The sequence below is a fragment of the Mesoplodon densirostris genome, chromosome 3 (assembly GCF_025265405.1).
Source record: "Mesoplodon densirostris isolate mMesDen1 chromosome 3, mMesDen1 primary haplotype, whole genome shotgun sequence".
NCBI classification, from domain to species: domain Eukaryota; kingdom Metazoa; phylum Chordata; class Mammalia; order Artiodactyla; family Ziphiidae; genus Mesoplodon; species Mesoplodon densirostris.
In genome coordinates this window covers 148,070,953-148,098,144 of record NC_082663.1, presented here as the reverse complement: position 1 = coordinate 148,098,144, position 27,192 = coordinate 148,070,953, and the positions used below count along the sequence as shown (strand labels likewise).

Here is a 27,192-nt window from a genome sequence, read left to right as displayed (position 1 = left end):
AGATTTAAACCCAGGTGGTCTGGCTCTGGTGTAAGACCCATTCTGTTTCTCTGAGATGATGCATCTCAGTGTTTGTATGCAGTGATATGTAGCAGGGAAGGGCATCGTGTCATCATAGGAAATTAAGAAACAATTTAATCACCATTATTTTGCCTTCTATTACCTCTGGATCCTGGCAAGAGATGGACAGAAGCAGGAGAGTTTCCTGCCCCTGTGCTGGGAAGGAGGCTGAGGATAGCAGACTTTGGGTCTTGAGAGAGTTGGTGGGGCGGGAGGGTGAAATCTGAAAAGACACCAGAGGTGAAAGCGGAAATCAAGTAGATAGACTTCTAAGAAGTTGTAAAGTAGGTCACTGGCTTGGGCTAGGGCCTTGCTGCTCCTGCGCTTTATCTGAAATCAAGGCCCCACCCAGGAATGATCTTCGGAGGCTAAACTTAGAGGTTCCATCCTCAGGCAGACGCTGGTGGCTGCTGATGGCTTTGATAAGTTCCCCACACCTTGGTCTCCTCATTAAAGCCACAGAAACAGGAAGACCATGATGAGAGTAAAGGAAACTCCAGCATGGGTGGGGTCTGGGCATCTGGGGCTGTCTCATCTCCCACCAGCCCAACACAGGCAAAGAGGCACGAAGCTGTGTGCCTTTGGTGCAGGCAGAGTGGGGGATGAATCCCTGCCTCAGTCTCTACATCTGGAACATGGGGGCAACAACAGCTCCTGCCCAGGGATCTAGATAAAGGTGTGACTTGCACGAGATGCCTGGCGTAGGGGACGTGCCTGACAAATGCTCTCCTTAATGTCTGTAAATAACTTACGGCACTCACACACATATGGATCTCTTACTGTGTACCAGGCACCATACCAAATGGCTTTTTCCTCATCAGATTTAATCTTGACAATAAACCTAGGAGGTAAGGACTCTTGTTACCTAAGAGGTGCTGAGAAGTGATGGGATTTGCTCCAGGTCACACTGCCAGGAAGTGGTAGAGTAGACTTGGAACCCAGGACCATCTGATCACAAAGCCCCCTTCACCCCTGTACCAGGCAACAATGTCAACAACAATGTCAACAATAACAAGAATGGTTCATTCACCTCTGAGGTCTGAGTCTTCATCCTAGGATCCAGAGAAGTCTTACTTCCTGGGTCCATGCTCATTTGCATAAACCATTTGATTTGTATGCATATCATTATCTGTCCCACCCCACACTCTTTCATGCCCCCAGTTACTTCAAGCTTCCGACTGGCTGGGGAGACTGCCAATCTGTGCTGGATGTCTGCAGTAAGGGTACTTGGAAGTGTGTGGCCTCTACTTTCTCAGGAATTGTAGATTTGAGGCTAAGGCAGACCTGGGCATCAGGTCTCTGGTTTCCCTGCTAAGCTTCCTGCATGGAGTTGAGCCAGCTGGGTTCATATTTCTCAGCTGTGGGTCATTCCATCTATCCCTGTGCCTTCACAAGCCACCCTTCCCCTAAGAACTAGACAGATCCAGGTGCAAAGTTCACCATTTATTTCCAAGACCAGTGGTCAAGGGGACCAGGGCTACAGACTAAGTCTGGTCCTTACCTCAGGATGTATATGTCTTGGCTAGGAGGAACTTGAGGCTGTGTGTATATTTGTGTGTTTGCCAGTGTGATGCTCTGTGTGTGATGGGTGTGACTGTGAGACAGCATGTGGAAGTCTGATGTGAGAAGCGTTGTATCCTGTGTGTCACACGTGGTGTGACTGTATGGCCTGTGTGGGTGACTGAGGCTCTGCTGATGACTGTGTGTGACTGTGTCCTATGTGGTTGTAATGCAGTGTTTGTGATTGGGGGCTTGTGATGCTATGACTTGTGTGAGGTTGTATGAGAATCTGATGCTTTGTGTGTACGTGTCTGTGGTTGTGAAGGAGTGATTGAACTTGTGGGGCTGTGATTCTCTGTGATGCTGTAGCTGTGATGGTAGCTTCTTTCTTTTCTCCCTTTCTTCCTTTCTTTCTTCCTTTCTTTCTTTCCTCCCTCCCTCCGTCCCTTCCTTCTCTCACTCTCTCTTTCTTTGTGTTTCTTTCTGCAAACATTTTCCAAGTGCCTCTGTACCAGGCTCTGGCTTGGGTGCTGAAACGGTTTTGCTGTCCTGATGGAATGTGAGCTCTTAGCAGTGCTGGGATACAGCCAACTGGTTGATGATATATATGGGAGACAGAGACCAGCCACAGTGGGAATATTTACACCATGGAAATCAACAGACACTAAAAAGCCTCTCCCTTCCCAGAAAACCTGGTTGTCAAACATCTACCATCACATCCCTATGCCTGCATCTCTGAGTGTAACTTCATGGCCAGGCTGTGGTGTGGCCACAAGCCCGTAGGTGGGACTTGGGTAGGTGACTATGACCATGGGCGGGGCTGGGCTGGGCTCTCCGCTGGTGGGTGAGTCCTGATGATAAATCTGCCCTCCCCCACTCTGCCCACACTTGTGAGAGTGGAGAGGGTGATAAGACGTTTCCTGTTCTCAGCCAACTCCCAACTCTCTGGATCCCCAAGTCCCACTTAGTTCTGAGTCAAAAGTATAAATACCCACCCCTCACCCCTTTTTCCTGAATATCAGGCAGATCAGCTTTACCCCTGCTTGGGGGCTCACAGACCCCCAAGTCTCCAGGTCTGTGTCTTCAGTGTTGTCCATGGCAGGGGCTGCAATCTCCTTTGGTTGTTCAGAGGTGCCTGCTGGGTTTTCACCTTGTGGGATAACTGGGTTCTTGGTCCCAGTGGTCCCCACTTAGCTCTCCACCTGTTGAGTTTGGGGTTCTCCTGGGCACACTCCAAAATCTCTGCTTGTTGGTTTTCCTGTCTCCCGAGGCACCCTCTGAGGTCTCTGTCTGTTGGACTCTGTTCAGTCTACCCTGGCTCCTTCCTTCACACCATGAACGCCCCGAAGTAGGAACGCGTACCATCACGGACTCGGACCAGGCTCCCATCAGGCACGCGCACCACCACCTCCTCCCCGGCATCCAGGTGGACCACTCCGCCCAGGAAGCTGCTGTCCCACCAGACCTGGGGGCTGCTTGCTCGCCCGCAGGGTGACCGCCGGCTGACCAGCAGCTCCAGCTCCTCGGGGTAGCGGGCCGTGCGCTTGTAGAGGCCGTGAGTGATGGGCAGGCCGCCGATCAGCCCCTGGGGGCAGCCCACACCGCCCAGCTGCACCTTGGAGTAGATGTAATAGTAGCCGGTCTGGGCGATGACCAGGGCACCATCCTGGTAGGTGAGGCCCCTCAAGAAGGCCAGGCCCAGTTTCGTCTCCCACAGCAGTGGGCCCCCACTGCCTGTCAGGCTGGAGTTGGCCCCTGTGGAGGGAGACAGAGGGGGAGCTGGTAGGCACAGGTCCCACATTTGCTGTGTGACCCCAGGCCAGTCGCTACCCCTCTCTGAGTGCCACCCCCTCTGTGTTAGGCTGTTCCAGAGATTTAGATAGATGAACTCACTTTATCCTCACTTTACAGCTGGGGAAACGGTGGCCCAGGAGGTGGCAAAATAACGTGCTTATCATACATCTTAACTCGTTTCATCCCCTTCTTGCAGGCGGGGAAACTGAGGCACAGAGCAATTGATTTGCCCAAACTGTCAAAAGTTGGAAGTGGCAGAACACATCCTGGCCCAGCAGGCTTATAACCTCTGAGTGCTTCAGTCTCCCTCTCTGTAAAATGGAGCTCTGAATAGCAACGGCTATGGATTTAATGAATTAATAGGGGGAAAGAACGTCACGGTGCGTGCCACAGAGTAAACACTGGTACAAGGGTTTATTCAATAAATAAAATTAGGAAATTCACAGACCTAGGCAGTGCCTGTGCTCTGGGCAACTCTGAATAGTTAATGAATGAAGGAATACGCTGCCATGTTGGGGTGTCTGTCTGGTCTCCCCAGGACACACTGAACCCCTACCCCCTGCCAGGACTTGGGGGCCCCCTCACCTGTGAGGTGTGCTGCCGGGTTGGCCCGCTGGGGCCTCTGATCTGGGGAGAGAGGGTCAGAGTCAGAGGGGTAAGGGCCAGCCTCCAGAGGGGTCATTCAGTCCGCCTCCTGGTGTCAACCCCACCCTTTCCGGAATGACCCAAACTTCTGCTTCTCCAGCTTGGGGGACGGGCGTCTGTGGGGCTTAGGCCAGTTATGCAAATCACATTGGGCAATGGGCTGAAGGGGTGGGGGCAGCGTGGGAACCATTGCATCCCCTCTCCTGGGACCAGGACACGGACTCACCTTGCACCAGCTGATCCCAGGATCCTGCACCTCTGTCCTAAAAGTGCAGAGCAGCCCATGGTGAGGATCTGCGGGTCCCATGCCCTGGCATCACTCAGACTCGTGGCTGAGAGACACATGCAGACCATGGGCACAGACATCACCCTCAGACATATCCAAGGCCACGTGCACACCCCACCTCACACCCCGCCGCCCAGCAGGCTCTTAACCATCCAGTTCCTCAGTTTCCCCCTCTGTAAATGCATACATGAAAAGTGCCTGCTTCGGATTCAGCAAATTCTCATGTGAAAAGCATATTACAGTGCCTGGCAGAGAGCAGGTACTATATAAGGTTTATTAAATAAGTGCTGTCGAAGACACATGGCCACCTGGATGGCTGGACACTTGGACATAAACGCTATCATGTGGATATGGACACATGGGCACAGACCTGGACACTTGTGTGACACACTGACAAGGCACACGTGGATGCAAGTACATGGATTGCATGGTTTATGGAGCCACGTGGGTCTGGGCACACAGAGATGCAGAAACAAAGACACATGATGTCAACACATGGGCGGTAGACAGGTGAGCACATGGCCGTGTGGGTACATGGGTGCAGGACAGCAGCACAGGTCCCGCCATGAGGAGAAAGGACCTGGAAACACAAAAAGGCTGAGACCATATAGGCGTGGCTTGGGACATACAGACCCACAGGTGTGGCAGACAGATCGACGGAGACAACCAAGGCCAATGGGAAATGGATGCAGAGAGAGATTCTCACAGACTCGGACAAAGTGGATTAGTGACAGTCCCCAAAATGGTGATCAGGTTACGGCTGATGATAACTAGCCATGTCAGGGACTTCCCTGGAGGTCCAGTGGTTAAGACTCTGCACTTCCAATGCAGGGTGTGCGGGTTTGATCCCTGGTCTTGGAACTAAGATCCCACATGCTGCACAGCACGGCCAAAAAATTAAAAATAAAAATAAAAGTGGCTAAATGGAAGAGTCAGATAAATATTAAAAAAATAATAATAACGAGCCATGTCAGAATGTCGGTTTCAGGGGTTACAGACAACACAACTGTGTTATAAACGTTAAACTTCTTAAAGGCTTAGATTTTGTTAGTTCCCACCACTAGAAGAAATGATAATTATGTGATACCAGAGAGGCATTAGCTAATGCTACAATGGCAACCCTATTGCAATATTTATGTAACAAATTAATATGTTGTACACTTAAACTTACACAATGTCCTATGTCAATTATATCTCAATTAAAAAAAATGTCAGTTCCCATTGGTTGAATGCTTGCTGTGGGCCAGCTGGGCACCACACACAAAAAATCATATTTTATTCCCTAGGAAGATGCTTATTATCACGCCCATTTTACAGATGAGGAAACTGAGGTTCCAAGAGGTGAATTAACTTGCCTTGGGCTGCTCTTAGTCTGCGCTCCATTCTGCACATACACACACACACAGATGCTCAGTGACACTGGCTTCGAACCCCCTCACCCCCACCCCAGCACCACTTACCTGCAGGGGGGCGGCCATCACCTCCAGGCGCCAGTGTAGCTGCAGCAGGAACCAGCCCTGGACAGCCACTCCAGTCACCAACAGCAGCAGCAGGAGGCCCAGGCCCAGCCGGGCTGCACTGCAGGGCTGTCTCCTGTGGCTGTGCCCCAGCCTTGTGAAAGGGATGTCCGTCTGTCCATCCACCACGAACACCGAGGGCCTCACCACTGTCTCCTCCATGCCTGAGCGGACGAGGCCCCAAGACGCCTGGGGCTGGGCTGGCACGGCTGGGTCCTGCGGGCTGGGAGGAAACCACGATTGCCCAACACTCCTGGGCTTTTCACGCTGCCAACAGGCGCCCGTGGGTCCCAGGGCTGCCTTTAGAGCCGGGGCTCGGCCCCTCCCCCTTCCCCACTCATCCTCCTCTTCTTCCTGTCCCCCCACCCCTGGCCCGGCCCCATCTCACTCTCACTCAGAGTCTCTCCAGAAGCATCTGAAGATGTGACTCAGGTGGGGATGGGAGAGGCAAGGCCCCAGTTTTCCCTTCTGGCTGTGTCATTCACATGGTTGCCAACTACTTACTGAGCACCTCCTGTGTGCCAGGCATTGTTCTAGGTTTGGGGGCACAGCCATGAACAAGAGAGACAAAAGTCCTTGGTCTTATGGAGCTCCTATTCTAGCAGGCTGAGAAAAACTAATAAGAAAGCCCAATAAGAAAATACTATTTAGTGTTCAAGATGGTGATAAGAGTAGTGGAAAATACGAGTGGTTTGTGTGTGTGCACATGTGTGGGTGTGTATATGCGTGTGTGCGAGTGTGTGCATGCGTGTCTGTGTGTATGCATGTGTGTGCTGTGTATGCATGTATGCATGTGTGTTCATGCATGTATGTGCAGGTGCAGCTGTGTGCTTGCATGTCTGCATGCACACGTGTGTGCATGCATGCAAGTTTTAGTTGAAATTCACAGTCAGAGGGTAGAACCACTGTCTACTCAACTAACTAAACTCAAGGGCTGGGAGTCGTCCTGGACCCCTCCTTCCGTCCTGTCACGACATCCTACCCTCAGCAGGCCCTGTTGATTCAACCTCTAAACCAGATCTCAAATGCGGCCACCTGTTTCCATTTCCACTGCTACCACCCTAAGTGCTATGAACTGGATGTTTATGTGCCATCCAAATTGATGTCGATACCCTAACCCCCAATGTGATGGTATTTGGAGGTGGAGCCTTTGGGAGGTGCTAGGGCATGAGGGTGGGGCCCTCCTGAATGGGATTAGTGTGCTTATAAGATACATGCTCTCTTTCCCTCTCTGCCATGTGAGGATACAGAGAGAAGGAGGCCAGATACAAGCCACGAAGAGGGCCAGGAGAAGGGCTCTCACTGGAACTCAACCACTTAGGCACCCTGATCTCAGACTTCCATCCTCTAGAACTGTGAGAAGTAAATATCTGTTGTTTAAGCCACTCAGTCTAGGGTATCTTGTTATAGCAGCCCAGATGGACTAAGACACTCAATTCTTTCGGGTGTATACCTAGGATTGGAACTGCTGGCATCATTTCTTGCTTGGACTCTTGCAGTAACTTCCCAAATGGATGTACTACTTTACCTCTTGCCACTTTATAATTCATTCTCTACCCTGGAGTTGGCGTGGCCTCGCTTATTTATTTAGTTGAGGTAAATTCACACCACATAAAACAAACCATTTTAAAGCAAACAACTCAGTGTCATTTAGTACATTTACAATGTTGTGCAACACTACCTACTTCCAAAGCATTTCAAAAGTAAACCTTATAACCATTAAGCAGTCACTCCCCAACTCTCCCACCCACAGACCCTGGCAACCACTAGTCTGCTTTCCTGCTCTATGGATTTACCTGTGTTGAACATTTCAAAAAAATGGAAATATACACTACGTGGTCTTTTGTGTCTGGCTTCTTTCACTGAGGATAATATTTTCAAGGTTCATCCACATTGTAGCGAGTGTCAGTGCTTCACTCCTTTTTTTTTTTTTGCGGTACGCGGGCCTCTCACTGTTGTGGCCTCTCCCGTTGTGGAGCACAGGCTCCGGACGCGCAGGCTCAGCGGCCATGGCCCACGGGCCCAGCCGCTCTGCGGCATGCGGGATCCTCCTGGACTGGGGCACGAACCCGTGTCCCCTGCATCGGCAGGCGGACTCCCAACCACTGTGCCACCAGGGAAGCCCGCTTCACTCCTTTTTAAGGCTGAGTAATATTCCAGTGTATGATGAACCACATTTTGCTTATCCATTCCCCCGTTAATGGACATTTAAGTTATTTCCACCTTTTGGTTATTTTGAAAAGTGCTGCTACAAGCATGTGTGTGCATGTATTTGTCTGGGTTCCAGCTCTCTATTCTTTTGGGTGTATACCTAGGATCGGAATTGCTGGCATCAACTTTTAAACACGTAAGTCAGGTCTCACCTCTTCCATGTTTAAAATCTTCCGATGACCTTCCATTGAGCTTATGGGGGTTAGCAAATTATGGCTCATGGACTAAATCAGGCCAGGCTCATGTTTCTGTACAGCCACAGGAGCTGTTCTTGGGGGCTGACACTTTAGTGAGTGGGAGGGTCCCAGATGGGGCATCCTCCTCTGGCCCCTCTTCCCCATTTTGCTTCCAGTACCGGCCTCCTTGGCCAGCAGCCAACGCTCACCCCTGTGCACACTTTGTAGCTGGTCACACTGGCTGCCACCTACGTGTTGGCATGTCCTCTGTCATCAACCGCTGGGTGTTGAATGGATGAATCTCATTCTGGGGGTTGGTGACTCAGCATGTTGTCTCAACTCTGGCCAGCTAATCCACATGAGACAGCTGGGATTTGGGGGAGAGAGGTTGGCTGGGATCTGGTTGTCACTGGAGCAGAGAGAAACTGGCCTCAGTGGTCATCCCACACCCTCTCTACCCACCTGGATCTCCAAGCCTTGGGCCCATCATTCTTCATCCAGAGAATGTTTCCAGTAGCAGAGCACAAATCACGTCCTCGACCCCGGGTGGCCCATCCCAAGCAAACGGGGCATATGGCAGGCTGGAAGCTTCCTCTCGTTTTATAAGTACCTTTATAATATCCTCGATTTTATCTCTCGGTCCTGAAAGGCTAAAATATTTACTATACGGCCCTTTATAGAAGAAGGGCTGTTCCCTGAGGTAAGAATAGACATTAAGAGGACTTCCCTGGCATCCCAGTGGTTAGGACTCTGCGCTTTCACTGCCGAGGGCACGGGCTCAATCCCTTGTCTGGGAACTAAGATTCTGCAAGCCAAGTGGTGGGGCAAAAGAAAAATTGTAAGCCAATTCAATAAAATAATTTTAAAAAAGAGAATAGACACTGAGTGGTCTTCATTATCTTGAAGCCCTTGCACCCGGGCATCTGGGGCTTTTTGCACTTGCTGTTCCCTCTGCATGGAGCAGTCTTTTCCAGATCCCCCATGACTGGTTCCTCCTTGTCATCTATGTCCTGACTCAAGAACCCCCTCCTCACAGAAGCCTTCCCTGACCACCCATATCAGGCAGGGTTAGTCAGATAAATAGAACCAATAATGTATCTCTATACCTAATATCTATCATCTATCTATCAATCAAGAGAGAGATTGATTGATTGATTGTAAGGAATTGGTTCATGTGATTTTGTAGCTTGGTAAATCCGAAATCCGTAGGACAAGCCAGCAGACTGGAGATTCAGTTAAGAGTTGACATTGTGGTCTTGAGTCTGAAGGCAAGAATCTCAGGCAGAATCTGCACACTGCCAGCTGGAATTCTTTCCTCCTCAGGAAACCCACTTTTTCTCCTCAGCCCTTCAATTGATTGGAAGAGGCCCACCCACATTATCAAGGGTAATCTGCTTTAATTTAATTAAATTAATTTATTTATTTGGCCACACTGCACTGCACGTGGGATCTTAGTTCCCCAGCCAGGCATCAAACCCATGGCCCTGCAATGGAAGCGCAGGGTCTCCACTGCTGGACTGCCGGGGAAGTCCCATGGGTAATCTGCTTTTAAAGTCAACTGACCATAGGTGTGAATCACATCTTTAAAAATACCTACGGGGGAGAGTTAGCTGCTGGAAGTCCCGTCCACCCCAGAGCCCCTCCTGCCCATAAATAAGGAAAGCTGGCGTCTCCTGCCCCCTGAGAAGAAACTCCAGGAGAAGCAGGATCTTCCTGCTTTGGGTTTCATCACCTGAAATGGATTTAAATCAACGAAGTGGGAATCTCTTAAAAGGACGGGGGCTTCCCTGGTGGCGCAGTGGTTAAGAATCCTTCTGCCAATGCACGGGACACGGGTTTGAGCCCTGGTCTGGGAAGATCCAACATGCCACAGAGCAACTAAGCCTGTGCACCACAACTATTGAGCCTGCGCACCACAACTACTGAGCCCGCGTGCCTAGAGCCGGTGCTCCACAAGAGAAGCCACCGCAATGAGAAGCCCGCGCACCGCAACGAAGAGTAGCCCCCGCTCGCTGCAGCTAGAGAAAGCCTGCACAAAGCAATGAAGACCCAACACAGCCAAAAATAAATAAATAAATAACATTAATTTTAAAAAAAGAAAAGAAAAGACGGACAGCCCATGACGTGAACTATAGAGTTTGTGGACAAATTTATATTGGGTGCTTAGTGGCATAATGTCCGCAGACTCCTGAGAGGGTCCCAAAGCTCTTAGACGACCACTTGGGCTTTTGAATGAGAGAGGTGCAAAGTTCGATAAATAATGGCCCTTGTATGGTCCAGTGGTTAGGATTCCACACTTCCACTGCAGGAGGCACAGGTTCACTCCCTGGTCGGGAACTAAGATCCGGAATGGTGCACACCCCGCGACCAAAAAAAAAAAGAATGGCCCTTGTGGATAAGCACAAAGTCAAGTGACAGCGATTGGACAGAATCTGTGAATGTATCCTCCCCCAGATCATGAAGGGGACCCTTGCACGCCCCCAGCCCCCCGTGGCGCTCCTGCATGGCCGAGACTGCACAGTGGAGATGCCCATCCTGAAGGACCTGGCCACCGTGGCCTTCTGTGATGCACAGTTCCACTCAGGAGATCCAAGAGAAGGTTTTAAACGAGGCTGTCTGTGCCACGATGTACCACACCGTCACCCTCACCAGGGAGGACCTGGAGGCGTTCAAGGCCCTGAGGTGTGATGGTGTGGATAGGCAGCAGCTTCGACCATGTGGACAGCAAGGCTGCGGGTGAGCTCGGGGTCATCTTGTGCTAACATCCCATGGTGGCAGTGGAAGAGACAGACGACTCCACCATCTGCCACATCCTCAGTCTGTCCTGGGGGAACCCATGGCTGAACCAAGCACTGTGGAAAGCCCGTGGGTACAGAGCATCGAGCTGATCCGGGAGGTTGCCTCAGGGGCAGCCTGCATCCGTGGGGAGATGCTGGGCCTCACGCACTTCTGTCGCACGGGGCAGATGGTTTGGATTCAGCATCATATTTTGTGACCCCTACTTGCAGGATGGGATCGAGCCGTCCCTGGGTGTGCAGAGGATCTACCCCCTACAGGACTTACTGTATCAGAGAGACTGCATCTCCTTGCACTGTAGTCTCAACGGATATAACCACCACCTCATCATTGATTTTACTATAAAGCAGATGAGACAAGGGGCATTCCTAGTGAATGCCACCCGCGGAGGACTGGTGGATGAGAAAGTCTTAGCCTAAGCCGTCAAGGAAGGCAGGGTACGAGGGGACGGCCCTCCAGGTGCACCAATCGGAGCCTTTCGGCTTTGCGCAGTGTCCCTTGAAAGATGCACCACATCTCATTTGTACACCTCACACGGCCTGGTATAGTGAGCAGAGACCAGCCAGGCAATCACATGTGGCATGCCAGAGAGCTTAAGAAACTGTGTGAACAAGGAATTCTTGGCCATAACAGCACCCTGGTCCATAATAGATCAGCGAGCAATTCATCCAGAGTTCAACGGTGCCACCTACAGATGCCCGCCAGGCATCATGGGCGTGGCTCCAGGAGGACTTCCTGCAGCCATGGAAGGGATTATCCCCCCGGGGCATCCTGGTGACCCACAACCTCCCCATGGTGGCACACCCTTCCCAAGCTCCCTCTCCCAACCAGCCCACAAAAACATGGGGACAACCCAGAACCCCCCAACAAGCAATAGCAGAGAGTGAGGAAAGGTAATCATTTGGATACACCTGGCACCAAGAGACAGTGAAAAATAGATGAACTAAGAGAAAAGGAATTTGACAGTCTTTTTAACTGATTCTGGACATTTGCATCATGGACAGTGTTAAAAACCACAAAAGAGCTAGTGACAGGGGCAAACCGAAGAAGATGTCATCTGCTTACAGAAGCACGGAAAAAGACTGGACGTGATTTAGTCACGACCAGCTTCTGTTATTGTGTGTTAAGTTTTTCATCTGTGCATCCAATCACAAAGAGTAAATAGATCTTGGGACTTCCCTGGTGGTCCAGTGGTTAAGATTCCGCACTCCCAATGCAGGGGGCCCAGGTTCGATCCCTGGTCAGGGAACTCGGTCCCACATGCCGAAACTAAGAACCGGCACAGCCAAATAAATAAAAAAAATACTTGAAAAAATTACATTGCCAATTTCTTAAAAAAAAAAAAAAGAATAAATAGAACTTTTTCCTTTATCCGTCCCTTGGGCACAGCAGGTCCTGAACCCCTTGCTCTAGAATGTTGCATCAAGAGTTCCAAACTTCTTAACATTGTAAATCAACTATACTTCAATCAAAAACAAACAAACAAAAAATTTTTTAAAAAATTAAAAAAAACAAAAACCGGGCTTCCCTGGTGGCTCAGTGGTTAAGAATCTTGCTGCCAATGCAGGGGACATGGGTTCCCCTGTCGTCCCGCCCCCCCGCCCCCGGGAAGATCCCACATGCCGCGGAGCAACTAAGCCCGTGCGCCAAAACAACTGAGGTCCCTTCGCCTACAGCCTGTGCTCCTCAACAAAGAGAAGCCGCCGCATTGAGCAGCCCACGCACCGCAACAAAGAGTAGCCCCCTCTCGCGGCAACTAGAGAAAGTCTACGCTCAGCAACAAAGACCCAAAGTAGCCAAAAAAAAAAAAAAAAAAAAAAAAAAAAGTTTAAAAATAAAAACAAAACCCAACAACAAAAAAGAGTTCCAAACATCAAAATAAAAAATAGTAAGAGGAAATCACCATCCTGACTCTAGTTCCTTCAGTCTACGGGGGCTGGCTACCGTTTTTGCTAATAGGAAAGTTAAATTACTACAAAATGGGGAGAAAACTGTTTGTGTTAGACAACCACGAGCATAGGATCGAAGACAGTACAGGCTTCTGTACAGAGAAGCCTCACCCATCTGAACTGCATACAGAGCGGGCAAGTTGGTTGTGAGTTCAGTAATACCTTCTGATGATGCAAAAAGCAAAAAAAAGTATTAAGTTTCACAAGCTGTTTGTACTCAAATATATTTTCTCAGTTTCATATCCTCAGCTGTTTTATTGAGTGGAAAGTCTTGAATTGAAAGTGTTCAAGAAGAATAATATTGCATTATGTCTCAGGAAACATTTTATGGTAACTTGTCAGAGTGTCTATGAACAAACACACTTTTTTAGACATTGATAAAGTCTTCTTTTCTTCATGTGATATTTTATATAAGAATACTTCAGGTGTGTTATTAGATGTGACTGATTTTAACAAATTCTATTAGATTTATATCAGCTAGTTACATGTTGTATTAACAGCCTTTTGTGAATCACCGCCTTTTTGGTTAAAAGATGGCCTATTTTGAGCCTTTGGATAGGGACATACCTGTTTTTTTATTTTTTTTCAAGTTAAAAAAAATAAATTTATTTATTTAACTTATTTTTGGCTGTGCTGGGTCTTCCTTGCTGCGCGTGGGCTTTCTCTAAGTTGCGGCAAGCGGGGTCTACCCTGTTGCAGTGCGCAGGCTTCTCATTGCAGTGGCTTCTCTTGTTGTGGAGCATGGGCTCTAGGTGTGTGGGCTTCAGTAGTTGTGGCTCGTGGGCTCTAGAGCGCAGTCTCAGTAGTTGTGGCGCACGGGCTTAGCTGCTCTGCGTGGCATGTGGGATCTTCCTGGACTGGGGCTCGAAACCGTGTCCCCTGCTTTGGCAGGTGGATTCTTAACCACTGCACCACCAGGGAAGTCCTGACCTTCCTGTTTTGTGACCAAAAAACCTTCAAAACTGTCCCAAACAGAAAAATAATGGCTATCAGAAATATGTTTTGTTTTAGTGTGTTACCATTATTGTATTTGTTTATTGTAAAGGTGGACATTTAGTGTTCAGTGCAGTTTTCAATAAAAAGTAAAAAAATTTCAAAAGAAAAAAAAAACCTTCTGAGAAACATTTAGCCTGGTATTTGACCAAACAACTGGTCACCATAGCCTAACAAAATTGACACATAAACTGAACCATCCTTCAATCTAAATGTCTTTGCTGGTTGGCCCCATTGCAGGCAGGCTTCCCAGGTCACCCGGATCTCCTTTCCTTTTTGGATACCCTCACTGTCTGAAATCAACTCCATGCTATCTTTAGAATGTAAGGTCCTGTCTGTGCTGTTCACAGCCTAGAAACATAGATGCTAAAAAAAAAAGTAAAAAACAAAAAACAAAACAAAAACATCCCACACATTAAAGAAATAGAGCAAGAAAAGAAATGAAAAATTGCACATAAAGGAGGGCAGGGGGGCCTGGCAGATGTCAGCTGTGACACCTAGTGAGTAATGAGGATCTCTGTGTCTCCCCTTGACGGGGGTGTCCAGCAACTGGAGGCTGGAGGGAGTGGGGGGGTAGGCTGTGAGTCAATTTCCCCAACATTCCTGAAGTTGGGAGGTGGGGTTTCCAGGACCCAGGGTCTTAGGGAAAGGGGGCTATGCAGGTGTGACTTCTAGGTTCAGGGGTTTTTCCTGTGATGACCTTAGAGTCGGAGCCTGGATTCCACCCTCAACGGTCCTCAAGGGACCACAGGTGGAGTTAGAAGAGGCACTTGGGGCCCCTTGGCAGCCAGCGGCCTCACTCAACTATGGCTGCTGCCCCACCATGTGTTTCTGGTGAGGCTGTGACCACAACAGCCCCTGCACTGCTTTTTCAACCGCTGAGACACCAGTCACATCTCTGGCTTGGTCCCTCAGGGCTCCAGCTGGAAACATCACCTGCCTGACCTCTACCGCCCCCTCCAGGTCCCGCCGACTCCTCACACAATCTTACCAGTCTGTTCCGGCCCACCTACAAAGTGGTGACCTGGAGGGTGGGGTGAGTCTAGAGGATTGCAGATGGGATGTGTGAGACGGGAAATGGAGTGAAAGTGAGCTGCAGATGAGAGCAAATGGGATGAAGATGAGAACAGGTGAGGATGGCAGGTAAGGATGCAGGTGAGCATGAAGGTGAGAAGGCAGAGGAGGACTGGAGAGTTCTGATGCTGGTGAAGACATAGGTGAAGACGCAGGGGAAGGTGCAAGTGAAAAGGCAGGTAAATATGCAGGTGAGGATGTAGATAAGGATGCTGGTAAGAATATAGGAAGAGATCCAGAGAAGAATGTAGGTAAAGATCTGCATCCTCACGCTGATGAAGATGCAGAGAAAATACAGGTGAAGATGCAAGTGGAAAGACAGGTGAGAGTATAGGTAAGCATGTTTGTAAAGATACAGGTAAGTTTACAGATAAAGATGTAGGTGGGGGGGGGGCTTCCCTGGTGGCGCAGTGGTTGAGAGTCTGCCTGCCGATGCAGGGGACACGGGTTCGTGCCCCGGTCCGGGAAGATCCCACATGCCACGGAGTGGCTGGGCCCGTGAGCCATGGCCGCTGAGCCTATGCGTCCAGAGCCTGTGCTCTGCAACGGGAGAGGCCACAGCAGTGAGAGAACCGCGTACCGAAAAAAAAAAAAAAAAAAAAAAAAAAGATGTAGGTGAGGGAAGCAGGTGAAGATGCAGAAAATACAGGCGAGTGTGCAGGTGAGAGAGCAGGTAAAGATTCAGATGAGATCCTGGTAAGAGTTCAGGTGAGGATGCAATAAAGAGGCAGGTAAGGAAGGTGGTGAGAACTCAGGTGAAGGGGCAGTGAGGTGCTGGTGAGGATGCAAATGAAAATTCAGGTATGGATGGAGCTGAGGTGCAGCTGAGATTCAGGGGAAGATGCAGGTGCACTTCCGGCTAGGTGCAGGTGAGGCAGGCACATGCGCTATAGGTGAGGAAGCCTGCGAACTTGCAGGTAAACTACAGGAAGCTCCTGTAGGATGGAGCTGAGCTGCAAGTGAGGCAGCGGGGGATCACAGCTGCCTCTCTCTCCCTCTCAAAGGGCTCCAGACTTTGGGAGACTTTGTGAAATAGAACTGGAGCTTTATTGGGTGGACAATGGTGGTGGGATCAGTTGGGGCAGCCAAAGACAACCATGTTTTCGGTGAAGTTGGCCAGGTCCTGGCACTGTTTCTGGTTCTCCTCGTCTTGGCATTCATCCTCATCAGGCCACAGCTCCACCCAGGTGTCTTTCCCGATGATGTAGCTGATGCTGGGGTAAGAGAGGCAGGTCAGGAGGGGGAGGGGAAGGGCGGGAGGAGGTGGGCACGCGCAGGCGCAGGGCGGGCACTCACTTGGGTTTCTCTCCCCACAGGTCAGAGGAGATGCCCCACACGAGGTAGTGGGCCCCCTCCTTCAGTTTGAGGGCTTCTCTGCACTTGATGTGGCTGATGAACCTACGCTCCTGTTGAACTTGCACCTCATCGGAGCCTGAAGGGGAGGGAGAGGGAAGCTGAGCTGGGGGGAGGGACGGACACGGGGGAGGGGGATGCAGAAAGACAGCAGACACAGGGCTAACCTGATTTGATGATCTGCTCGATGACCATGATGTAATCGTCAAAGTCATCCGACAGCTCCTTCTTGAGAAGTCTGATCTTGTACACTGTGGGCGGGGGAAAGAAGTCAGCGTGGGTCCTGGGCAGGGTTGTCTGTGGGGCGTCGTCACCCGGCTCCTCCCAAGCCGATACGGGCAGGACCACAGCCAGGCAGGCTCAAGCCCCCTGCCCGCCCCCCCACCGCAGTAACATACCCAGCCACACTCACAGCCATGCACACAATCAGCCGTCCACAACGACAGTCACAGACACAATGACAGCTGCTTCTGTCCACTGACAAACACCTCTCTCACACACGCCCACATACCATCCCACTCATGACCACGGTTCCCCGTGCAATCAGAGCCCCTCACAGCACATCACACACACAACCACAGCCACACGTAGCCATGACCACACGCGCCGTCACACCTCCACTCACACACACACAACCACGCATGCGTGCGCCGCCCCCTCCCCCCCCCCCACCAGACTCACCATAGTCCACGCCCGGCTCGCAGGCCCTGTCCAGCCGGTCCTCCAGGGTGACCTCCTCCGTGTGGTGCATGAAGCAGTTCTCTGTGGTGTGAGTGGGTGGGCGGGGGACACGGTCTAAGTCCCGCTTCTCGTTCAGGGCCTAAAACCCACGAGTATGCCCAGCCCTCCTGGGTCACCGCCCCCACCCTGTGGAATCAGGGGTCCAGTGGGCGTGACCACCCCTCCTGACGCCTGCGCACCCACCCTCAGCACAGCGGCATGTATCTTTGTGGCAGAGTTTGTCCAGCATCCCGTCCTCCTTCTCCGGGTGGTAGAACCGGGTGCAAACTTCATCTGTGGGCAGAGGAGATGGGGAGGGCTAGGGCCTCCACCCCAGAGACCACAGCTGGGGGGGCTCAGTTTCCCAACTCCAGTCCATCAGACCTGCTGAGGCCAGATCCCCAACCCTGGGACCCTCAGACCCCTAACTCCCATATCCCCAGGACCACCAGACTCCTAACTCCTGGATTCCCGGGACCCGCCAGACTCCTAGCTCCTAGATCCTTGGGACCCCCCAGACTCCTAGCTCCTGGATTCCCAGGACCCTCCCAGACTCCTAATTCCTAGATCCCTGGGAACCCCAGACTCCTAACCCCTGGATTCCCGGGACCCCCAGACTCTTAACTCCTGCATTCCTGGGACCCCTAGACTCCTAATTCCCAGATCCCTGGGACCCCAGGCCCTAGGACAGCTGCTCACCCAGGTTGTAATAAGAGTACACCTTGACTGCCCCAGGCTGTATAAGCCCCACATTAAAGTACTGGTGAACTTTGAAGGATAGACAGTCCTCCAGGCTGTGTGAGACCTGGAAAGAAGGAGGAGGTTGGTCAAGGGGGTGACATGTGAGGAAGTCCAGCATGGGGTCTGGAGGTTGGAGCAGTGGTGGAGAAACTGAGAGATCAAGGAAGGATATGGGTGGGGAAGATGGGGGGAGCAGGAATCTTTGCCAAAAGATTAATGAGAAGTTCATCAAATCCATTTTTTTTCCTCCACGGCTCATGGCTAGATTACACTTCTCAGCATGTTTTCAGTTCCATGCAGCCATGTGATTGAGTTCTGGCCAAGGATTGCTATCTATATCCTTAAAAACATTCCATGGTTAACAAGACTGCAATAGACATTTGAAAGTTGCAAAAAGATTAGATCTTAAAAGTGCTTAACACACACACACACACACACACACACACACACTATAACTATGTGAGGGGATGGATGTAACTAACGTTATTGTGGTAATTATTTCCCAATATATATACATATCAAATCATTACATTGTACATCTTAAACCTACACAATGTTATATGTCAATTAAAGCTCAATAAAGTTGCAATAAATAAAGAGAAAGGAAGAAAGAAAAAAGAAAGGGAAGAAGGGAGAGATGAAGGAAGGAGACAGATATACATATATATATATACATATACATAGGCATCATGTATATTTGGAGGAAAATGCTAACAATTAGTGAATTTGGGTAAAGGTTATATGGAACTTCTTCATTGTGCTCTGAAATTTGTCTGTAAGGTTGAAATTATATAAAAATTAAAATACAAAAAACCCCATTAAAAAACCCATCTCAAAAACAAACAAACAAACAAACAAACAACCCATCTCATGCACAACCCTGTTTTCTTCTAGAAAGGAAGGATCCAGCAGAGGAGTCCAGAATCCTAGGGGTTACAGAACCACAAGATGGAAGGTACGTGGATCCCTGCGTGACCACATGGAGCAGAAGTCCCCTTCCTTACCTCCCATACCAGCTGGACTTTACACGAGTGGGACATACAAGTCTCTTGTGTTGAGACCCCCATATTCTTAGGTGTTTTATTATAGTAGCTAGTGATGCTTATGCTGACTAACACGGGGTAAGGGTACAGGGAGTTAGCAGGGAAGATATGCGGATATGAGAAGGGGAAGAAATAAGCAGGAAAGAGAAGGAATCATGTTCAAGATAAAGACAGAAAGAGAAGGCTAGATGGAGAGAAAATAAGAGAAGAGAGAAATGCTAGGGGGTGGGAGCAAGGGAAGTCCTTTTTCTCCACCGAGCACTTTTTTTTTAAAACCAAGGTGGTTTTTTTTCAATGGTTGTTCAAGACTCTGATGAGAAGAGGCTGGAGGGAGCAAGTGAAAAATGAGGTTGGAACATGAGTGGTCAGAAGGTGAAACGCAGGCTTCCCTAGTGGCGCAGTGGTTAGGAATCCGCCTGCCAATGCAGAGGACACAGGTTTGATCCCTGGTCTGGGAAGATCTCACATGCCGCTGAGCAACTAAGCCTGTGTGCCACAACTGCTGAGCCCGTGCACCACAACTACTGAAGCCCATGTGCCTAGAGCCTGTGCTCCACAACGAGAGAAGCCACCATCATGAGAAGCTTGCGCACCAAAACGAAAAGTAGCCCCTGCTCATCGCAACGAGAGAAAGCCCGCGTGCAGCAATGAAGACCCAACGCAGTCAAAAATAAATAAATAAGATAAATAAATTAAAAAAAAAAAGGTGAGATGCTTCTAGAAGGTGGGTTGACCTTGTTTTACATGCCCTTTCCTCCCACACCAGCATCCCAGACCCTGTCTCCCCTAGGATGGGGCTGGCCTGACCTGGAGACAAGGCCAATGGAGAAGGAAAGGCCAGCCACATAGGGGTCAAGATCCCAATGGAAGCCTTACCTTGTCCAGGTAGATGATGAGGGTGTTCTTTGTGGAGTCTTTGTTCAGCTCATACTTAGAGATGTATCTGTCGACACCAGTGCTCAGCTGGGGAAGGGTGAGGCTTGTGAAAATCCCTCCTGCCTCCCCTTCCCTCCCTCCAGCTTCTTCCAGACCCTGGGCTCCTTCCCATGGATACCAGCCCCCGAGCCCAAGACCTTCATACCAGTTTGAGGTCATCAATATCAGGAGAGAAGCCCGTCATCATGGATATATCCAGGATTGACATAGTGGCATCCTGGTCTCCCAGGTACCTGGATGGGGCAGGGGGAGAGGGGTTGGGCCCTAAGGTGGGGTCACTGCCTGAACAAGGGGGTCATATCAGGGACTGAGGCCTCTAGTTCCCACATAGCAGCATAGAGTGAGGTTCGATTTTACGAAACATTCCCCCAAGGGGAATACAGGAAATGTAACATAATGATCAAGGTGATTAATTGCTCAGGTTCTGGAGCCCAACTGCCTGTGTTCAAATCCCAGCCCTTTGTAACATTTGATGAGTTACTTAACCTCTCCCTGCCTTAGTTCTAGAGAATGAAGATATAAGAATGTGGGCATGTCTCACTTTGCATGATTCTGTTACCATGGTCTAGTTCAATGGCACCAGTCCCTCAGCACCATGGTTCAGATTTCAGTACCACGGTATATTAATCGTGAGTAATGGCATAAAGTACAAATCTTGTTGCTAGCTCTTCACTCCACCAATCACTTCATAAATAACAGATGCACCTCACAACCAATGACCAATCACATCCCTTCTTTCAGAGTCTGTTAGGTCACTGAGCATCCATTATTCAGTTCACACACAGACAGCAAGGTGTGAGTTGTGTCACTCCTTCCTCTCACAGTGGAAAAAACCTTTGTGACATTTTACAACAATGGATCATTGAAAGAGGGAATTGGCCAATAAAGATGAAAGCACAGCCATGAAATGAAGAGTGATAACACTGGAAGTAAACTTTGAGTAAAACATAAATGGAGTTAGAGACAAAATAGCAGACCATGGGGAGGTTGGCCCTGCTGCCATTTGCAAGACTAGCTATGTGGCCAGAGAAACTCAGTGAGGCAAACTGATCAACATAAATGAGGAAAGTGGTTGTGACAAAAAGGATGTGGATGTCCCAGAGGAAGGGACACCAGCAAAAACCATCACATTAAAGGGTCTCTTGGATATGTGATGACATTGAAAGCTCAAAGAATGAAATGTTGGAAGTTGACCCAAACTTAGAAGAGAACGTGACAATACACTATGGCACGAAAAGATGCTTGCTTTATCTCATAAGTTATACAAAAAGAAAAAAGGAGACACTGTCCCAACCACAGTGCTTTGGATAAGTGTTTTACAAAGGGCGGGGGGAAGAAACCCAACCAATTGTTGTCTCAGTGTTCTAATGTTTTAAATTACAGTGTACTCAACGAATACTCACCTTACTATACTTCCGTTTCTCCAGACCTTTAAAACTGGCAGTGTGAGAGTTTTTGATGTTGTGACCAAAATTTTTAAAGGTCATGGAAAACCATAATTCGAAAAGAGTCATGTACCAAAATGTTCATTGCAGCTCTATCTACAATAGCCAGGACATGGAAGCAACCTAAGTGTCCATCAACAGATGAATGGATAAAGAAGATGTGGCACATATATATAATGGAATATTACTCAGTCATAAAAAGAAGTGAAGTTGAGTTATTTCTAGTGAGGCGGATGGATCTAGAGTCTGTCATACAGAAAGAAGTAAGTCAGAAAGAGAAAAACAAATACCATATGCTAACACATATATATGGAATCTAAAAAAAAAAAAAAAAAGGTCATGAAGAACCTAGGGGCAAGACGGGAATAAAGACACAGACCTACTAGAGAATGGACTTGAGGATACAGGGAGGGGGAAGGGCAGGCTGGGATGAAGTGAGAGAGTGGAATGGACATATCTACACTACCAAACGTAAAATAGATAGCTAGTGGGAAGCGGCCGCATAGCACAGGGAGATCAGCTCGGTGCTTTGTGACCACCTAGAGGGGTGGGATAGGGAGGGTTGCGGGGAGGGAGATGCAAGAGGGAAGAGATATGGGGACATATGTATATGTATAACTGATTCACTTTGCTATAAAGCAGAAACTACAGAAACTAACACACCACTGTAAAGCAATTATACTCCAATAATGATGTTTAAAAAAAATAAAGGTCATGGAACAATTGTAATTTCATGGATGATTAAGATGTCTTTGTACAGACTCAGCTTACATTGTCATTGCTAGTCTCACACTGTCATGCAAAGTGAGGACTGCTTGCTGTCTCCTTGTGGGTATTTAGCACAGGACTATATGCACAATACGCTCTCAGAAAGCATTAAGCATCACAGTTATTATTTGTAAGAAGTCTTGCTAGAGACAGAGGGATGGCTAAGATGAACCCCAGTGACCCATCTCTTACCTCGTACAGATGTCAAGGATCATGGAGCTTTTGGCATCCTGAGGCTTCTTGACTAGAAACACAGAAGACAGAAGGATGGGGGAGGGGGGTTCCTGGGTTCTGATCCAAGAGGGAGGGAGACATTAGAATGGGGGTGGTGGAAGGGTGACAGATAGGGTCTGGACTCCTTTTACCTGGTTCGGGGGCTGGATGTGTGGAAACCCGGAGGTCAAACTTTTTGCAGGTGACTTTGCCTTTGAGTTTGGCGTGGTACACGGTCACCACCTGGCGAGATGGGAGGGGAGACAAGGTGTCAGCCCTCTTGACTTGGGAAGGAGAGGGTGCCTCTGGGGCAGAGGAACCTAGAGAAAGTGGTGGGCCAAGAAGGTGTGGGTTCCCATTCCTTACCGACAAGGTACCCTGTCCTTTCCCTTGAGCTGTTAATGTGAAATCCTCATTTTCCTTGGTCTGTGGGGAGTGGGGAGAGAGAAGAGAGAGCATTGGGAACCAAGCCTTCCCCTGGCTGTGATGGGCGTCTGCCCTCCCTCCTGCCTCCTGGCAAACTCTGAATGACATGGAGGATGAAAGTGATGAGGGTTTGGCCAGGTGGCTATACCTCTTCTGAGCGCAGGAGGCTAGCAGATTCCCAGAGGATACGATGCCTGATCAGAGAGCTGCGGCTGGGTAGTTGGATGGACACATCCAGGTTCAGTTCCTTGTGATCTGGGACATCCTTCTGGTACTGGGCCAAGGCTTGGAACACCATGAAAGTGGCCTGTTGCCCATGACAGAGAAAGAGGGTGAATCTGGGCGACTGAGAAGGTGGTTAGTATCCACTGAAGGATGAAGAGACTCAGATCAGACTTGGGGCACTGAGGCTGTGACCTAGAACCCACCAGAGAGGGTGAGAATACGACTGGGGGTTGCTGGATACTGGGGACATGTCCTAGAACTCTCTGAGTGAGAGAGGTTCAGACCAGAACTTGGAGACACTGGGAACATGTGTAGAACCCACCAGAAAGTATAGACATAAGACTGAAAGTCTAACCACACTGAGAAGGTGGTCTAGACCCATCCAGAGGAGAGAGTCTAAGACAAGAGTTTAGAGGCGCTGAGAATGTGTCTAGAACCCACTCTTGAAAAAAAGAATAAAATTGGAATCTGGGAACACTAAGCATCTGATCTAGAACCCAGAATTGACACTGAGAATGTGATTGAGAGCCCACTAGAAAGAAAAAGGGTTAAACTGGAATCTGAGGTTGCTGGAGCTTGAGGTTACTGAACCCATGGTCTAGAACCCATTAGGGACTAGAATAACTGAGAACCTGGTCTAAAACTCACAGTAAGATGTGGTAACACTGAGAGCTTGATGTGACTGAGAACATGGCCTAGAGCCCACCAGTGGGAGAGAAAGCCTTGGATAATGGCCTAGAATCATTAAGAACCTGGTCTAGAACCCACCAGTGAGACAGGATAAGATGGGAACGTGGTAGAAATGGGAACATGGTCTAGAACCTACTGGGGGAGAGAGAGGCTCACACCTGAACCTGGGCCCTGAGAACATGATCTGGACACCAGGATGGAAAAGGAGGCTCAGAACACAGCTTGGGGCATCCAGAATGTAGTCTAGAATCCATAGATGGGTTTGCAATTAAAAAAAAATATTTCTCAACTTCATCGCAATCATCCTGGCTCATGGGACAGAAGCACTGCCTCTCTTGGTCTCAGTGTCTTCTCCAGAAAGCTAATGGGAGGCCATAGGAGGTTGGGATGCTGGTGCCTGGGGGTGTGGGGCTACTTGCCTGCGTGGAGCCGTAACCACCTCCGTAGTATCTCTGCTCATTGAGCCAGCGCACAACAGGAGGCACAGAGTCAAAGTCTTTGAGCATCAGCAGAGCCAAGAGGGCGTAGGATGTGGCTTCCACGTTGTAGAGCTTCTGGCCACGCTCCTCCCAGCGGTTCCTTTCTGCAGGGAGAACCCCCACCCCATAATGCTCACTGCTCTGTCCAGCCTGTAAATAGCTCAGAGAAAGCTCAGAAAAAAGACTCATACTAGACCTCTTGGTGTTCAGGTGTCCTGGCCCACATTCAAGGTCCTCAATCTGCTGGCTCCTGCCTCATTCTCTTCCCTCATGAACCTTCACTTCTCCATTTGAATTCTGAACTGCAGCCCCACTGCAGGAGATTCCCTAAACTTGCCATGCTCATTCTTACCTCTGAGCCTTTGCATATTCTGTTCCCTTGACTTGGAGCACCTTTTCTCCATCTACTCCTGGTTAGTTCTTACCCACCCTATACAATTCAGCTTCAATGGCACCCCAAGACTGGGTGAGGTCCTTCTTCCTCCTGTCTCTCAAAGCATCCTGTGCTTCTCCCGTTCCAGCACTATGATGCTCTACAGTAATCTATTAACTCATTTCTTTCTTCAACTGGAGTGTGAGGCCATAATGGCAGGAGCTGTGCTGTATTCACTGTGGTGTCCCAAGTGCCTAAGAAAGTAACAATGGCAGAGACTGTCACTAAGAACAATACCCTCCTCTTCCTGGGTACACAGTTGGACTATATCTCCCAGATGCCTTTGCACGTAGGTATGGCCACGTGACTGAGCTCTGGCCAATGGAATGTGCACGGCCATGATGGGGTCCCTTCCATGTCTGGTCCACCTCCCTTGCAGTCTCCCTTGAAGTCTTCCTACTTCCCCTTCAGCTTGAATTGGATGTGTTCTGAGGCCCCAGAGTGGCAGAGCCTGGAAAAGATAGAGGCCTGGATCCCTGCATCACTGTATGGAGGAGAGCTGTTCACCAACAGCAAACTTTTGTTGTGTTAAGCCACTTTACTATAGGTTACATTATGTTACTTGAGATATGTTATTATCAGTGAGTGCAAACATGATACAGTGTCATCACTGTGCTGAATTCCCTATGGCATTATCTTATCGGATCTTAATTACCCTTGAGATAATGATAATATTATTAACAATATTAAAGGCAACGATGCTATCAGTGATAGAGCTCTTATGCTAGACCCTTTTCTACTTGCATTATTCATTTAATCTTTACAACCACCCTATGACATAGGTATCATTTTAAGATGAGGAAACTAAGGTCCAGAGAGGCTAAGCAACTTGTATAAGGTCAGACAGTGAGAAAGTGGCAGAGTGGGATTTCAGTTTAGATCTGTCTGATGTCAGAGCCCATGTTCTTAATGACAGGTCAATGCTGTGTCATAGCAAGCGCTCAACATACAACATTCAACATTGTTGAATGAATTGTGCAATGAACCTTCTTGTGTGGCTTACGTTGAGAACTTTTCACACCATAGAGTCATCCATCCCAGCTCAGCTTGGAGCTGTCCATCCCAGTGCAGCTTAGAGCCATGCATCCCAGCTCGAGAGGGCCACCCTCCCACCCCAGCCATGCATCCCTCTTTACCCCTCCAGGCTGCCCCTCACCTGTGGCTGTGTTCAGAAATTTGTTGAGGAGGGCATTCTCCAGCTTGCCCAACATAGCCAGGGCGTAGCCAGCAATGGCCACAGTATATGGTCTTTGCAACTCTATGTAGTGGTCTTCAAGGAAGTCTCCTGCCTTAGTGATGCTGCGCCCCAGGCTCTATGAGAAAGAGGATTGGGTACTCCGGTCAGGTGGGCGTTGCTGCCACAGAGAACTGGTAAGGATCACATAAGCATCACTTCTTGGGCACCAGGTGGTTTCTGTCCTTGGGACCTATCTGTCTTGGATCTGTCTATTTTCGAGGGTTTCCCATTGTGAGCTGCTTTGTTGCTGAGTACCTACTCTGTGCTGGGGTGGGGGGGCTGGGGAGTCTATATACCCTGTGGTGTGCTAGTAAATGTTTAACAACCAGCTCTCCAGTGGAGGCACGGGATTGGGGTGGGGGTGGAGGGGTTGCTAGTTTATAGATTGCCAATTACAGTGGTGTAACTAAAAGTCAAACAACCCACTCTCAAAACCCCAGGGCAAAGCAGATGGAGTGATTACAGATTCTCAGGAGCCTGTCTTTCTAAGCTTCTCTGCTTCAGAACCAAAACTAGAGGAAAAGGGGATAGCAGTGAGCCAATATTTTTAATGCTTTTCCTTTTGGGGTCATGGACACCTTTAAAAATCTCCTGAAAGATCCCTCAGACTAAGGTAATAATCTTGAGGACTCCGCCCCCACTCCCCTTTTAGCTCTGTGTCCTGAGTTTTCTTTAGGAAAGCAGCAAGGATACAGATGTAGGAGTGTTGTGGAAAGCAAGCTGAAGGGGCTTTTGTTGAAATTGGCTACAACTCTGACAATGGTAAAGCAGGCAGAAAGGACCCGATCTTTGATTTCTCTGTGCCTCAGTTTTCTCTTCTGTAAACTGGGGATAATAAGAGTAGCCTACCTCTTGGGCTGTTACAAGGATTACAGGACTTAAACTCGTTACACTCTTAGATGAGTTATCTTAGATACTCTTATGGCTGCTGTGGTGGTTGTTACCACACTGGGAGGACTGGAAATGGCCTGAAAGCAACACCTCACCTTCCCAGGTGGATGTGTCCTGGGTGGAGGAGAGGAAGAAGGGAGAGAGCGGGGGACACTTACGTTGACCTGTGCCTCGCAAATGTCTTTAGCCTCCTGCAGCGCAATGAGAACAAACGCCGTGAGGGACACGTCTTTCTCCTCGGGATTCTTGAAGCCACCCTAGAGGAGAAGCAGAAAACAAGGATAGGGTCACCAGTGTGTTCCCACATGCCAACCAACCCCGCTGTAGGATAAGCCGGTCAAGGCAGCGCTGGGTCTCTTCCCAGTTTCTCCCCAGGAGGGTCAAGCTCTTTGGTATTATTCATTCATTCATTCTGCAAATGTTGCTGATGCTGTGGTTGAGGTGTTGGATGAAAACCAGACTCCGGCCCCAGCCCTCATGGAACTCCCCATCTGGTAGGGGAGACAGACAGGAACCAACCAGCTCATCAACAAATATATAATTACAGACTGATGAGTGCTGCACAGGAGAAGTGGATGTGGCATTGAGAAT

General features: G+C 49.2%; 2 protein-coding genes and 1 pseudogene across 3 annotated transcripts in view; 1 reads left to right on the top strand and 2 right to left on the bottom strand.

The window, feature by feature from the left end:
• Positions 1–2,887: 2,887 nt before the first annotated feature.
• Positions 2,888–5,964, bottom strand: TNFSF14 (TNF superfamily member 14). 2 transcript variants are annotated; one of them, XM_060092332.1, is made up of 4 exons: positions 5,746–5,964; positions 4,226–4,262; positions 3,940–3,981; positions 2,888–3,315 (listed from the first exon to the last, which is right to left on the bottom strand). In XM_060092332.1, exons 1-4 carry the CDS (start codon positions 5,962–5,964, stop codon positions 2,888–2,890), a joined length of 726 nt encoding a protein of 241 aa, XP_059948315.1. The 2 variants fall into 2 exon arrangements, with proteins under 2 accessions (XP_059948315.1, XP_059948316.1); XM_060092333.1 differs by having other exon boundaries at positions 4,226–4,255; positions 5,850–5,964.
• A 4,607-nt stretch (positions 5,965–10,571) lies between these two features.
• LOC132485742 (C-terminal-binding protein 2-like) lies at positions 10,572–11,862 on the top strand (annotated as a pseudogene).
• A 4,184-nt stretch (positions 11,863–16,046) lies between these two features.
• The window catches only part of C3 (complement C3), a 32,317-nt gene continuing 21,171 nt past the window's right edge, over positions 16,047–27,192 (bottom strand). The window contains exons 27-41 of the mRNA XM_060092331.1: positions 26,760–26,858; positions 25,630–25,786; positions 23,981–24,144; positions 22,795–22,953; positions 22,587–22,646; positions 22,373–22,463; positions 22,200–22,251; positions 19,940–20,027; positions 19,735–19,821; positions 17,774–17,879; positions 17,279–17,368; positions 17,036–17,116; positions 16,522–16,605; positions 16,298–16,433; positions 16,047–16,215 (exon numbers count right to left, since the gene is read on the bottom strand). Coding sequence (XP_059948314.1) covers positions 16,074–16,215; positions 16,298–16,433; positions 16,522–16,605; positions 17,036–17,116; positions 17,279–17,368; positions 17,774–17,879; positions 19,735–19,821; positions 19,940–20,027; positions 22,200–22,251; positions 22,373–22,463; positions 22,587–22,646; positions 22,795–22,953; positions 23,981–24,144; positions 25,630–25,786; positions 26,760–26,858 — 1,596 coding nt within the window. The 3' untranslated portion in view covers positions 16,047–16,073. The remainder of the gene's footprint in view (positions 16,216–16,297; positions 16,434–16,521; positions 16,606–17,035; positions 17,117–17,278; positions 17,369–17,773; positions 17,880–19,734; positions 19,822–19,939; positions 20,028–22,199; positions 22,252–22,372; positions 22,464–22,586; positions 22,647–22,794; positions 22,954–23,980; positions 24,145–25,629; positions 25,787–26,759; positions 26,859–27,192) is intronic.

What these genes read in the sequence shown, in the direction of transcription:
- TNFSF14 (XM_060092332.1), bottom strand. Translation starts at nt 5,964, where the DNA reads ATGGAGGAGACAGTGGTGAGGCCCTCGGTGTTCGTGGTGGATGGACAG. An exon ending in TGATGGCCGCCCCCCTGCAG is followed by an intron (nt 4,263 to 5,745) that starts GTAAGTGGTGCT and finishes CTGCACTTTTAG; the next exon opens with GACAGAGGTGCAGGATCCTG. An exon ending in CTGGGATCAGCTGGTGCAAG is followed by an intron (nt 3,982 to 4,225) that starts GTGAGTCCGTGT and finishes CTCTCTCCCCAG; the next exon opens with ATCAGAGGCCCCAGCGGGCC.